Source organism: Trachypithecus francoisi, unplaced genomic scaffold (assembly GCF_009764315.1).
Source record: "Trachypithecus francoisi isolate TF-2019V2 unplaced genomic scaffold, Tfra_2.0 Lachesis_group12, whole genome shotgun sequence".
NCBI classification, from domain to species: domain Eukaryota; kingdom Metazoa; phylum Chordata; class Mammalia; order Primates; family Cercopithecidae; genus Trachypithecus; species Trachypithecus francoisi.
This window is the reverse complement of record NW_022681457.1, coordinates 2,877,787-2,892,115: the sequence shown is the minus strand read 5'-3', so window position 1 is coordinate 2,892,115 and position 14,329 is coordinate 2,877,787. Positions and strand designations below refer to the sequence as shown.

General features: G+C 53.3%; 1 protein-coding gene across 2 annotated transcripts; it reads left to right on the top strand.

The window, feature by feature from the left end:
- Positions 1-2,818: 2,818 nt before the first annotated feature.
- KPTN (kaptin, actin binding protein) lies at positions 2,819-13,080 on the top strand. 2 transcript variants are annotated; one of them, XM_033223825.1, is made up of 12 exons: positions 2,819-3,388; positions 3,736-3,818; positions 3,941-4,025; positions 4,106-4,160; positions 7,183-7,258; positions 7,376-7,449; positions 7,802-7,911; positions 8,264-8,341; positions 10,494-10,569; positions 11,331-11,466; positions 11,557-11,739; positions 12,677-13,080. In XM_033223825.1, exons 1-12 carry the CDS (start codon positions 3,166-3,168, stop codon positions 12,803-12,805), a joined length of 1,308 nt encoding a protein of 435 aa, XP_033079716.1. In that variant the 5' UTR covers positions 2,819-3,165; the 3' UTR covers positions 12,806-13,080. The 2 variants fall into 2 exon arrangements, with proteins under 2 accessions (XP_033079716.1, XP_033079718.1); XM_033223827.1 differs by lacking the exon at positions 8,264-8,341.
- The last annotated feature ends 1,249 nt before the right edge of the window (positions 13,081-14,329 follow it).

The window sequence follows — 14,329 nt, the reverse complement described above, 5'->3', positions numbered from 1 at the left end:
GCCAGTGGGAGGGTCGAATGTGACAATCCTCATGACTGCTTTGGATGAGAATGGGTGGAAGCTCGCCGAATCTCCCATGTCCACATTTCCCTGGCAGGAAGGCTGAACGCCCCGGTGACAGTTGTTCCATCTGTCACAGGACGGGGGAGGAAGCGGCTTTGGTGGGCAGAGTCTGAGGCCCGAGTGGGTCTGGGGAGTGGGGGAGGAGACAGCAGGAGCCTTTGCCCAGGAAAGGTGGGCAGGAACCAGCTGCCTCCACCACACTCCACAATGTGCATGTTGGGGGACCCGTCTGGTACGCATGTGCCCTGCACAGGGCCCCTCACTATGGAGGAGACGGGCTGGAGGAGGCTCAGTGCTCAGGCATGATGGGAAAGTGTCAGGAAGTGAGCAGGGGCAGTAACTGCACAGAGGAGGGGCTGCCTAGGAAACCAGGGTATGCTCCTGGGAGAGGGGCTCCAGTCCGGTAAGCCTAGAGAAGTGCAGGCGAGGTTCAAATTCCCTGACACCTGCCCTGCTCCTCTGTCCCCTGCAGCCCCTCCCACAGCTCCAGTCCATTGATAATGGCAGCAGACTCCTGAGACCTGAGATTGATTACCATGTCTGCCCCCGTTGTGGGCACTGACTGAAGGATAGTGTGAGAATCTGTTTCTGCCATCCATGACCTAAATCAGTGATGGTCAGCCCTGACTATGCTTTAAAGTCATTAAAAGTATCCAGGCTTGGGGCTGGGTGCTATGGCTCATGCCTGTAATCGCAGCACTTTGGGAGGCCGAGGCTGGTGGATCACTTGAGGTCAGGAGTTCAAGAGCAACCTAGCCAACATGGCAAAACCCTGTCTCTGCTAAAAATACAAAAATTAGGCATCATGGCGCAAAACTAAAAGTATCCAGGCTGGGGCCGCACTCTGATAAATTACAGTTTGACGTTTCCTACCCTTTTGTTTTGGGTTTGTTTTCTGTTTTTTTTGTTTGTTTTGTTTTGTTTTCATTTTTTGAGATGGAGTCTCGCTCTATCGCCCAGGCTGGAGTGCAGTGGTGCAATCTTGGCTCACTGCAACCTCTGCCTCCCGGGTTCAAGTGATTCTCCTGCCTCAGCCTCCCGAGTAGCTGGGATTACAAGTGTGTGCCACCACGCCCAGCTAATTTTTGTATTTTTAGTAGAGACAGGGCTTCACCGTGTTGGCCAGGCTGGTCTCAAACTCCTGACCTCAGGTGATCCGCCTGCCTCAGCTTCCAAAGTGCTGGAATTACAGGCATGAGCCACCACGCCCGGCCTGTTTTGGTTTGCTTTTTAAAGCTTCATAGGCAGTTCAAGTGTGCGGTTAGGATTGGAAACCTCTGAACAGAATGATTCCTTCCTAACCTGTACTTCATTTTTTTATTCATCCGCTCAACATGTGGCTTACAGGTTACTAGGGAGGGAAGACGCCTGAAGGAAACGCACTGCTGAAGTGGCACTAGACCCACGTGCCACTCCCTCAGCAAGTATTCACTAAGCACCTGCTGCATGCCAGGCCCTGGGAATACAGCAGCACTGATGGCATTCCCAGACTACCTTCCAGGAACTTCTCCCCACATCCAGAAATCTGGAATCGTCACAAATTCCTTCTTGCCACCTCCCTTATCCAGTCTGCCTTTGAGAACTTTCCATTTGCTGTCTCTTACATGCTCAGCACGTAGTTTGTGATTTTTGACACATTTACTGAATGCCTGCTTTGTGTCAGGTCTTGTGGTCCAGGTACAGGCGATAAGACTGTGATCAAGGGAGATCAGCTGCTTCCTTCATGGAGCTTGCAGTCTGTGTGTGCTTGAGGTGTCCAGGACAGCTGGCCAACCCATGTTTTCTGGAAATGACACACACATGTGCATAGAATACCCAAACCTTCGTGGCCTTCTAGGGACAAAGAAGCACAGATAGGAACCCCTGAAGGCCCCAGAGTGGGGAACACCTGGTTTACATCCTGTCCCCACCACTAAAGAGTCCGTCAGTGGACTTACTCTTTCCGAGCCTCCATTTCATCCTCTGTAAACTGGAATAATAAACCCCTTTGAAGAGGTTTCTTTCTTGCAAAGATTAGTGAGATAGATTTGCAAAGGACGTCCAGGCACACAGTAAAAGCTCAATGAATCCTGAATAAGTGAACCGGCAGGGAGGGTAACAGTAGGCCCTTGCAGAACAATTGTGAGGAGTCAGATTATCAGAGCCAGCATGACTGTCACCAAGTAGGTGTTCGATAAGAGTTGGTTATTATAGCTGGATCATTTTTCCTTGGGGTCAAGAAGAATGTATTCATTATTTTAAAAGTGATACTGTTAAGATTATGAACTATGGTCCGGGCAAGGTGGCTCACACCTATAATCCTAGCACTTTGGGAGGCCGAGGCAGGCGGATCGCCTGAGGTCAGGAGTTACAGACCAGCCTGGGCAACATAGCAAAACCCCATCGCTACTAAAAATAGAAAAACTAGCTAGGTGTGGTGGCACCTGTAATCCCAGCTACTCGGGAGGCTGAGGCAGGAGAATCGCTTGAACCCAGGAGGCAGAGGTTGCAGTGAGCTGAGATCGCACCACTGCACTCCAGGGTGACAGAGCAAGACTCCGTCTCAAAAAAAAAAAAAGTGAACTGTGGAATTACCTTGTTTGGTTTCCAGTACTGACCGCTCGTTACTAGCTGTGTGATCTTAGGCAAGTTACTTTACCCCTCTGTGCCTCAATTCCTTCATCTGTAAAATGGATTTAAGTACCTACCTCCACCCCCTTGCAAATTTTTAATAAATTATATGGAATACACTTATAGTAGTTCCTGGCACATAAGGGCAATATTAAGTTTTACGATGATGATGATTCGACTTTCCACACAGCATAGAGCGAGAAGCCGTGGCCGCCACCTCCCATCTCTAGTCACAGACTCCTTATGGCAGCCACTTGGCCCAGAAATGGAAAGCAGAAGAGTGCGCAGGCGCAGTGGGTCAAAGTCGCCTGGGAGACCCGAGCATGCAATCTGGCCGCCATCTTGGGAGAGGGCAACGCCAGCAGCTTCTTGTACGTCATCAGCCTGCGCAACGGCCGGGCACCCGGCGGTTCAGGTCGCTTAGAGAGTCGTAGGTCGGGTAGTGCGGGTCGCGGCGGGGGCTGCGGAGAGGGTGCGTAACTGAGGGGCGTGATGGGGGAGGCGGCCGTGGCCGCGGGGCCTTGTCCGCTGCGTGAGGACAGCTTCACGCGCTTCTCGTCGCAGAGCAATGTGTATGGGCTGGCAGGCGGCGCCGGCGGACGCGGGGAGCTGCTGGCCGCCACGCTTAAAGGCAAGGTGCTCGGCTTCCGCTACCAAGACCTCCGACAGAAAATCCGGCCAGTGGCCAAGGAGCTGCAGTTCAACTACATTCCCGGTTGGTGGCGCTATGGTGCTGGGAGGGGCCTTCGAACGTGGTGTTGAGAAGGCTTCTGAGGCTCTCTCTGAGCCGGGTCACCGTGCTGGGAGAATGGAATCGGGGTGGTTTAAGGGGGTCACTGGGATCAGGAGGCAGGCATAGTTGGGGCCTGGATGAGCCTAGGGTTTCAGGATTCTTCAGACTTACAGGTCAGGATCCCTGGTACCCAGGGAACAGAGGTCGGGTGATGGTGGTCAGGACTCAGACCAGAGGGCATGATCATTGCGGTGGCCAGAGTTCACCATGTTTGGGAGATCGGAGTCATGAGTCTGCCTGACACTGAACTTAGAACTCTCCCCTCCCAGTGGACGCGGAGATTGTCTCCATTGACACTTTCAACAAGTCACCCCCCAAGCGGGGTCTGGTTGTGGGGATCACGTTCATCAAGGTACCTAGAGCCCCCTCCACCTCCCTTCGCCCTCCTCCTTACACACATGGTAAGTTCCACTGAGCTGCCCCAGATCCCACCTGCCACCCCTGCCCTCCCCTGAACCCCGTGTCCTCCCCCAGGATTCAGGGGACAAGGGCAGCCCCTTCCTGAACATTTACTGCGACTATGAGCCCGGCTCTGAGTACAACCTTGACTCCATTGCCCGTGAGTGAGGCGTGGACGGGAGGAGGGAGAGGGTCCCTGGCAGGTCCCCCATGCTCGCGTGCCTGTGCCCCTCCCTACAGAGAGCTGCCTGAACCTGGAGCTCCAATTCACTCCGTTCCAGCTGTGCCATGCAGAGTGAGTGTCCCCTGGGCATCCGCACCCACCCCACTGTAAATGTAGAAACCCTGAGTTCTCGTACCCCTTCTTTACTTACAGACCCCTGTAGTCTGTTTCCCCTTCTGGAAAATAAAGAGTTGTACTAGATTAGGGATTGAAAACTAAAATGGCAGCCAGGCACGGTGGCTTACACCTGTAATCCCAGCACTTTGAGAGGCCGAGGTGGATGGATCACCTGAGGTCAGGAGTTCGAGACCACCCTGGCCAACATGACGAAACCCCATCTCTACTAAAAATACAAAAATTAGCTGGGATGGTGGTATGCACCTCTAATCCCAGCTACTCAGGAGGCTGAGGCAGGAGAATCACTTGAACCTGGGAGGTGGAGGTTGCAGTGAGCCGAGATTGTACCACGGCACTCCAGCCTAGGTGACAAGAGCGAAACTCTGTCTCACAAATAAATAAATTAAACTAAAATGCCTTTGGGGACCAGGGAGGTCATGTGAGAATGGAAAGCACAAGTGTAATGTAACAGGGAGCATGTGTCCACATACGCATATGCAGCTGAGGTTGGAAAGCTGTAGCTAAGTGGAGACCACGAACTTGCCCACAATCAGATTCTACGTTTGTTTTTTAGAGCATCGTGTTTTTTTTTTGTTTGTTTTTGTTTTTTGAGATGGAGTCTCGCTCTGTTGCCAGACTGGAGTGCAGTGGCTCGATCTCAGCTCACTGCAACCTCCACCTCCCAGGTTCAAGTGATTTTCCTACTTCAGCCTCCTGAGTAGCTAGGATTACAGGCTCATGCCACCATGCCTAGCTACTTTTTATATTTTTAGTATAGATGGGTTTTCACCATGTTGGCCAGTCTAGTCTCGAACTCCAGACCTCAGGCGATCCGCCTGCCTCGGCCTCCCAAAGTGTTGGGATTACAGGCGTGAGTCGCCACACCCGGCCCAAGTATCATGATTTTAAGGTGGCCATAGACCAGATGGCCAAGGGGCCACCACCCTGCCATTCCTGAACTAGATAATCTCAGAGAGTTGATGGAGCACCTGGGAATTCTGGGAATTCTGCACATCTAGAGTTCCCAGATTCTAACGTTCTAGAGTCTGACATTCCAAGATCAGAGATGCTAAGTTTTCTAGAGTCGTAAGCTCTAAGATTCCAACATTTGAATGTTCTACAGTAAGATAGAAGGCAGAATCTTCTGAGGTTCTGTAATGATAAAGTCCTGACATTCGCCGGGTGCAGTGGCTCACTCCTGTAATCCCAGCACTTTGGGAGGCCGAGACGGGAGGATCACAAGGTCAGGAGATCGAGACCATGGTGAAACCCCGTCTCTACTAAAAATACAAAAAATTAGCCGGGCGCGGTGGCGGGCGCCTGTAGTCCCAGCTACTCGGGAGGCTGAGGCAGGAGAATGGCGTGAACCCGGGAGGCGGAGCTTGCAGTGAGCCGAGATTGCGCCACTGCACTCCAGCCTGGGTGACAGAGCGAGACTCCGTCTCAAAAAAAAAAGTCCTGACATTCTCATCTTTCTTTTTTTTTTTTTTTTGAGGTGGAGTCTCGCTCTCACCCAGGTTGGAGTGCAGTGGCGCGATCTCGGCTCACTGCAAGCTCCACCTCCTGGGTTCACGCCATTCTCCTGCCTCAGCCTCCCGAGTAGCTGGGACCACAGGCGCCCGCCACCATGCCCGGCTAATTTTTTGTATTTTTAGTAGAGACAGGGTTTCACCGTGTTAGGATGGTCTCGATTTCCTGACCTCATGATGCGCCCGCCTCGGCCTCCTAAAGTGCTGGGATTACAGGCGTGAGCCACTGCGCCTGGCGACATTCTCATCTTTCAAGGAGATAGAACATAGACCATCTAGAATACCAAGGTGCTAGAACCCCAATGTGTGTGGGATCCATTCTAGAGTTCCAGATTCCATTCCAGAACACAGATGGTCTAGAACAGGGATTGGCCAACTTTTTTTGGTAGAGGTTCAGATACTAAATATTAGGCTTTGAGGGCCAGTCTGTCACAACTACTCATTTTGCCATTGTAGCCAGAAAGCAGCCATTGACACTGTGTAAATGAATGAATGTGGCTGTGTTCCAATAAAACTTTATTTACAAAAATAGATAGTGGGTTGGGTTTGGTCTGCAGGTCATAGCTGGCCAACCCCTGGTCTTACAGGTGAGAATTTCCAAAACTGAAGATTCTAATTGCGCTAATCTTCTTCTTGCTAGGATTTGGATATTCTATCATTCCGTGAATCTGAAATCTGTGATGGCAAATTCTAGAAGTTCTAGTATTTCTTTTTTATCTTTTTTTTTTTTTTTGAGACGGAGTCTGGCTCTGTCACCCAGGCTGGAGTGCAGTGGCCAGATCTCGGCTCACTGCAAGCTCCGCCTCCCGGGTTCACGCCATTCTCCTGACTCAGCCTCCCGAGTATCTGGGACTACAGGCGCCCGCCACCTCGTCCGGCTAGTTTTTTGTATTTTTTAGTAGAGACGGGGTTTCACCGTGTTAGCCAGGATGGTCTCGATCTCCTGACCTCGTGATCCGCCCGTCTCAGCCTCCCAAAGTGCTGGGATTACAGGCTTGAGCCACCGCGCCCGGCCCTAGTATTTCTAAAGAGACAGAAAACAGCACTTCTAGAATACTGGGGTTTCAGATTGAAGAGGTCCTAGCTTTCTAAGGTTCTACAGTTCATTCTAGAGTTCCACATTCTATTCCTAAATCCACAGAGCGAAGGTAGGAGTAGGTGCGGGCTCTAAGAGCGGGAGGTTCTAGCAAGCCATGTTCCCGCAATTCTGAGATTGGGAGGTACATTCCCTGATGCTGAGATTCTATGAGGGCTCATTTCTACAGTTGTGTGTTTCAAGGAGATGGAGTACTCAGGAGCTTGAGCCCTGAGATTCTAACCCTCGGTCTAGTGTCTGGATCCCAGAATATTAAGGTTCTCAATAGGCCGGGGTTTTTGCAAGAGGAGAGTTCTGGTTCTCAGATCACATGGATTCCACTTCCTTGGGTTCTAGATTTCTCTGCTTTCAGGGTCCAGGTCGGGGATCAACTGGAGACCGTGTTTCTCTTGAGTGGGAATGACCCGGCTATTCATCTCTACAAGGAGGTGAGGCGGGGAGGCGTGCTGGGCAGAGCCCTGTGGGGTTCACTGTGGGCTGGCGCTGGGTGGGTATATGTGTGAAACTGACTTAAGCGGGTGTGGGATGGGTCTTGGTTCCCCCAGAACGAGGGGCTGCATCAGTTTGAGGAACAGCCCGTGGAAAACCTCTTCCCAGAGCTGACGAACCTGACCAGTAGGTAGGAGAGGTCCCGAAAGAGGCCACCGGGGACCGGGGCAGTGACCTCAGAGAAATCAGGTGGTGGGACCTTAGAGAAGTTGGGCACAGGGGAGGCGCTCAGAAGAACGAGTCCACAGCATGACTTCAGAGAAATTGATCAGCAGGGGCGACACCAGAAAAAGCAAGAGGTGGACTCAGCCCTCGGGTGGTGAGAATTGACCCCAGAGGAATTGGGTGGTGAGGATTATCCAGGAGGAATCAGGCAGCAGGGTCCCAGGGCTACAGGGAGGGGCAACTGCTCCTGGGGAGGCCGAGGGGCGGGACGGGGCCCAGCAATGGCCCTTGGTCCTATCTATCCATCCGCCCGCCAGCGTCCTCTGGCTGGACGTCCACAACCTCCCCGGCACGTCCCGGCGCCTCTCAGCTCTGGGCTGTCAGAGTGGTTATGTCCGTGTCGCCCACGTGGACCAGCAGAGTCGAGGTGAGGGCCACGGTGAGGCGGGGTAAGCAGTGGGGTTGAGGGCTGGGGCGGGGCCAGGGTGGGGCTGAGGATGGAGCTGGGTGGGGTAGGAGAGGGAGGTAAGGGGGTTGAAGGATGAGGGTGGGGCTAGCTGGGCGGGGGATAAGGTGGGGTCAAGGGCTGGAGCTGGGTGAGGTAAGGTAATGGGGGGAAGGGATGAGGGTGGGGTTGGGGGCGGGGCTTGGGTGGGGTTGACAGCTGCGAGGGACTGGGCTATGGTGGGGCTGAACGGTGAGGGGGAAAGGCAAAAGTTTCAGGGCTGGGGGCGGGACCAGGGTGGGGCTGGGGCTCTGAGTCCTCGCTCTCCACGCAGAGGTTCTGCACATGTGGTCGGTCCTGCAGGACGGCCCCATCTCCCGAGTGATCGTGTTCAGCCTCTCGGCCCCCAAGGGTGAGCTCTGGGTTTGAGGGGATGGGGAGAGATCAGTGGAGGGAACCTGTCGGGGGAAGAGACAACTCTGCATCCTTGGGAATGTGTCGGGGGGAAGAGACAACTCTGCATTCTTGGGCCCTCCCACCCAGATTTGCACCCCTCTCCCAAAGTGTCCAGCCCCTAGTCCCTCCCTCCTGGATCCCCCACTCCAGGCCTTGAACTGCAGTGCACCTCTTCCCTCCCTTCCCCTCCTGTGAATATAACTTCCAGGACTGGCACATGGGGCCTAACCCATGTATTTTCTGTTAGAGTCCATAGTTGTTCTCCTCACTTTGGTGTAACCTTAGCCCTGTAGCCTGGGGCTGAGCGTCCACCTCTCCCTCTGTACCCTAACCTGCACGTCTCACATCGGGACTTCTTCACCCTACTCTGTGGCCCCTTCGCTATGTCTCTTGATGCAGTCTAGCTCCCGGCTATGCTCCTGGACTCACCACCGTCCCACCACTCAGAGTCTAGCCTTTTCCTCCAGTATGTTGATCATTCCTGCTCCTTTACTGGGGTCTGTCCCTGACTGGTATTTTGCTTTTGTAAAAAAGTTTTGACTAGGCGGGGTAATCCCAGCACTTTGGGAGGCTGAAGCCGGCAGATCACCTGAGGTTGGGAGTTCAAGACCAGCCTGACCAACACAGTGAAACCCCATCTCTACTAAAAATACAAAAATTAGCAGGGCGTGGTGGCAGGCGCCTGTAATCCCAGCTACTCGGGAGGCTGAGGCAGAAGAATCACTTGAACCCAGGAGGTGGAGGTGGCAGTGAGCTGAGATCACACCACTGCCCTCCAGCCTGGGCGATGGAGTGAGACTCTGTCTCAAAAAAGAAAAAAAAAATGTATTTCAATCACTTTGGGGACACAAGTGGTTTTGGTTGCATGGATAAATTCTATAGTGATGGATTCTGAGATTTTAATACACCCATCGCCCGAGTAGTGTCTGTTGTACCTAATGTGTAGCTTTTATCCCACACGCACTCCCACCTTCCCGCTTCTGAATCTCCAAACCCCATCATATACTCTGTATGCCTTTGTGTACTCATAGCTTAGCTCCCTCTTCTGTGAGAACATACCTTTTTTGGTTTTCCACTCCTGTGTTACTGCACTTAGGGTAATGATCTCCAGTTCCATCTAAGTTGCTGCAAAAGACATTTCATTCCTTTTTATGACTTGTGTAGTACTCCATGGTGTATATATGCCACATTTTCTTTCTCCACTCATTAGTCGATGGCCACTTAGGTTGGTTCCACATCTTTGCAGTTGTGAAGGGCTACTGTAAACATACAGGCACAAATGTCTTTTTTTTTTTTTTCCAGAGAGAGTCTGGCTCTGTCACCCAGGCTGGAGTGCCGTGGCTCAATCTCGGCTCACTGTCACCTCCACCTCCCGGGTTCAAGCAATTCTCCTGCCTCAGCCTCCTGAGTAGCTGGGATTACAAGCGTATGCCATCATACCAGGCTAATTTTTGTGTCTGATTTTTGTGTTTTTAGTAGAGACGGGGTTTCACCATGTTGGCCAGGCTAGTCTCGAACTCCTGACCTCAGGCGATCTGCTTGCCTCGACCTCCCAAAGTGCTGGGATTACAGGCGTGAGCCACTGCGCCCGGAACCTCAGACTATCACCTAACACCTATTTCTCCTTCTGGTGTCTGACGTTCCTAATTTCTCTCATAGGCCAATCTCTAACCCTCCCTCTGTAACAGCCTCAAGACTTTTTCCAGAGATCTAACTTGCATGTCTCTCATTAAAGGGCCTGGGGTATGACGAGGAGCCCGGAACCTGTCCCCACAAAACCATTCCCCTCTTCATTCATGTTTTTTTTTTTTTTTTTTTTCTTTTTTTCCTGAGACGGAGTCTCGCTCTGTCACCCAGGCTGGAGTGCAGTGGTGCGATCTCGGCTCACTCCAACCTCCGCCTCCCGGGTTCAAGCAATTCTCCTACCTCAGCCTCCTGAGTAGCTGGCATTACAGGTGCCTGCCACCATGCCTGGCTAATTTTTGTATTTTTAGTAGAGGCGGGGTTTTATCACGTTGACCAGGATGGTCTTGAACTCCTGACCTCAGCTGATCCACCCGCCTCGACCTCCCAGAGTGCTGGGATTACCATTCATGTTTCTTCTGCAGAGACCAAGGACAGGCCAGCACAAGATGAGTACAGCGTGCTTGTGGCCAGCATGTTGGAGCCAGCAGTGGTGTATCGGTAAGGGGGCCTGAGATACATGGGTGTGGTCTAACCTTGTTTCTTTGCGCTGTGGTCTAACCTTGTCATTCTCCACAGTAAGTTCCTTTGGGTGGATTATCCAGAGCTGGACAAGTAAAGATACTTGTGACCCAGGGGCGTGGGCTGTGAATTTTGAAGTCTAGACTTGCAGGGAATATGTTGAGGTCGGGGGGTGGGAGCAGAGATGCCCCCTGGAATGGATGTAGTAGGTGTGCTGGCAAATGGCTAATCACTGGCTATGCACGAGGAAAGCCCAGGTTTGTAGCATCTGCCAGAGTTTCCAAAGTGTAAATACTTCCGCCACGGTGGCTTTCAAACCATGAACATGATTACATGGGAACGTTTCCCAGTCAGCTCTCGAAAGCGACTATGGCCAGCTCTGGCACTCCTCTAGGGCTGGTGAAGGTGTCTGGACAGGGCCAAGCCCTCTTCGGGGTTCCATGAAGGCAGCGTGGGTGTCTAGATTGAGGACACGCGTGTCTGAATCCCCAGATGGGACCCTGTGGCTTTCCATTTGGGAGTGAGGTGGTCCCCGAGGTGAAGGGCTTGAGTGCACAGGTTGACCCCTTGCTGGATCTGTGAATATGTCCAAACCTGAGGTGATGACGTCTAGGCTTCCAGAGGACCAGTGTGTCTAGGCCTGAGAAGGGAAGCAGTACCAGTGCCCAGCTCAGCGTCTGCCAAGGGTGCCGGGCACTGCAAGCTGACCCCAGTCTGTCTGCTGCATTTGGGACCCTCAGGGACCTGCTGCACCGGGGCCTTGAAGACCAGCTTCTCCTGCCCGGCAGTGACCAATTTGACAGCGTCCTCTGCGGCCTGGTCACCGACGTAGATTTGGATGGGCGGCCAGAAGTCCTGGTGGCCACCTATGGACAGGTGGGACCTGACAGTTGGAGCCACCACCCACCGTCCTCCCTCCACTGTGCCCCCCGTCTACCTGTGTGACCTGACTCTCCACCCCTGCAGGAACTGCTGTGTTATAAGTACCAGGGCCCAGAGTCGGGGCTCCCTGAGGCCCAGCACGGGTTCCGCCTGCTGTGGCAGCGGGCCTTCTCGAGTCCCCTGCTGGCCATGGCTCACGTGGACCTGACTGGGGACGGGCTGCAGGAGCTTGCCGTGGTCTCCCTGAAGGGCGTGCACATCCTGCAGGTAACCCCGGCTCTCAGGGAAAAGGGTTGACCTCAGCAGTTTCGGGCAGGGGGTGCGGGCCACATTCCGGAGGAGGGAGGAACTCATTTCTGGTAGGCAATTCCTACGGGCCAGGACAACTCCCAGGAGAAAGGGGCATCTGTGAGCGCTCACAGCAGCTGGGGTGCGGGCACCGGCCTGGTGAAGGAGATTTATTTATGTATTTATTCTTTTATTCTTTTATTTTTGAAACAGAGTCTTGCTCTGTCACCCAAGCTGGAGTGCAGTGACTCGATCTCAGCTCACTGCAACCACCTCCCAGGTTCAAACGATTCTCATGCCTGAGCCTCTCAAACAGCTGGGATTACAGGTGCCCGCCACCATGCCCAGCTAATTTTTGTATTTTTAGTAGAGACGGGGTTTCACCATGTTGCCCAGGTTGGTCTTGAACTTCTGGCCTCAAGTCATCCGCCCACCTCGGCCTCCCAAAGTGCTAGGATTACAGGCGTGAGCCACCACACGTCACCCTTTTTTTTTTTTTTTTTGAGACAAAGTCTCGCTCTGTTTCTCAGGCTAGAGTGCAGTGGTGTGATCTGAGTTCACTGCAGCCTTCACCTTCCGGGTTGAAGTGATTCTCCTGCCTCAGCCTCCCGAGTAGCTGGGATTACAGGCACCTGCCTCCACGCCTGGCTAATTTTATATTTCTTCTAATCTCAGTTCCTTACACTTGGGTCTAGGCTTTGTCCCTCCCACTAGAAATTCGCTACAGGCCACTCCCCTTCACCCCATCACGGAGGCCCATTCCCATCCCACACACTGGTCTGCTCTCTGCCCTCCCACCTGGGCCGAGCTCCTGGCCTTTGGAATTGCTTCACTCTAGACTGTCCGCCATGATGTAACCTTTCCCCTCTGCAGCTCTTTCTCAGCTCCATCCCCCTCCTTCTCTTGTTCCCCACAGCACAGCCTGATCCAGGCCTCGGAGCTGGTCTTGACCCGGCTTCGACATCAAGTGGAGCAGAGGAGACGTCGGCTGCAGGAGTTGGTGGATGAGGCAGGTGCAGGGCCAGCTGAGAATGCAGCCTCTTAAGCACCCATGCACCCACTCTTCCCAGACCTGGGGCGACTCATGGCGTGCTTACCGCCACCCGCTGGTGGGGGGTGTCCTGAAGGACAGGATGCTCTCCTCAGACCTCCCCAGGGTGGTGAAGCTGTGTCCTGAGACCCCAGCTAACCCACTCCTCTCTCTGTGCCTCAGTGTCCCTATTTGAAAGCAGGGATGATCCCGACTCACCCTGTCCACTCTCGATGAGAATTGGCTAACTGATGGTTATTTATATGTCCAGAAGAACAGCATTTCCCAGTTGTCTCGATTATTTTGTTCGGCAAGCATTTGGTGGGCACCTGCTGTATGCCTGGCTCTGTGTTGGATGCTGGATTCACCCAGAGGAATTGAGGGAGACGGATTTGGGGGAGAGGGAATCCAAGGCTAGACCCAGATACAGGATGGAGGTTAGATCCCAGGGTAGAACCCAAGAGAAAGAAATGAGGTGACACCTTAGCAGAAAGGCTAAAGTTAAATCACTGGGGAACAGACTATGTAAAGTGGAAGGAAAAGAACTGAGGTTAGACCCCAGCAAGTGAATTGAGGTTAGACCCTAGTGGAGTGGGCGGACATGAGACCCCAGTGGAAAGATCTAGATGGGAGGGTAGATCCCAGTGGAAAGGCAAGGAGCTGGAGCGTTTAGAGGAAAACTTGTGGATAGAAAGGGCTGCTGTGGGAAAACAGTGGTCCATTTGTAGCAGAGGGTCTGAGGCTAGACTCCCTGTGAATGATGCTGAGGTTGGACCCCAACAAAAAGTAGGTATGGCCGGACCCCTGCAAGGGGCCAGGGTTAAACCCAGCAGAAAGTGAGCTTAGTTCTCAGTGGGGAGCACTGAGGCAAGACCCAGGGAGAAGACTTGCAGGCTAGACCATGCTGGAAAGGGCTAAGCTTAGACCTAATCTAAAATGCCCAGGGGATTGGGGCCCCAGGGAGCGGGAGAGAAGCCCGATTCTCCCAGCCTGTGGTGGTGGGAGTTGCCTTGCCTGTGGTCTTGTATGTGTGTGTGAGACGGAGTCTCATTCTGTCTCCCAGGCTGGAGTGCTGTGAGCCGAGAGGCTCACAGCAACCTCTGCCTCCTGGTTCAAGCGATTCTTCTGCCTCAGCCGCCTGAGTAGCTGGGATTACAAGTGTGCATCACCATGCCCGGCTAATTTTTTTGTATTTTTAGTAGAGACAGGGTTTCACCACGTTGGCCAGGCTGGTCTCAAACTCCTGATTGCAGGTGATCCGCCCGCCTCGGCCTCCCAAAGTGCTGGGATGACAGGCGTGAGTCACCGTGCCCGGCCTCCTGTGCTCCTTTCTGTATTACCAGGAGAAGGAATCAGAGGCCTGTGTCTCTAGGACCAGTGGAGGGCGGGAACGATGCAAGTCTTGTCCTCCCTCCACTGCAGGCCAGGAATAGAATCTGGGTCAGCAGGGTTGGGGGATGATCATTTCCTGGGCCATATCCAGGCTGGGGGCAGAGGGTGGGCAGGACACCTGCTTCCTGGGGGGTTCAGGGGAGAGGC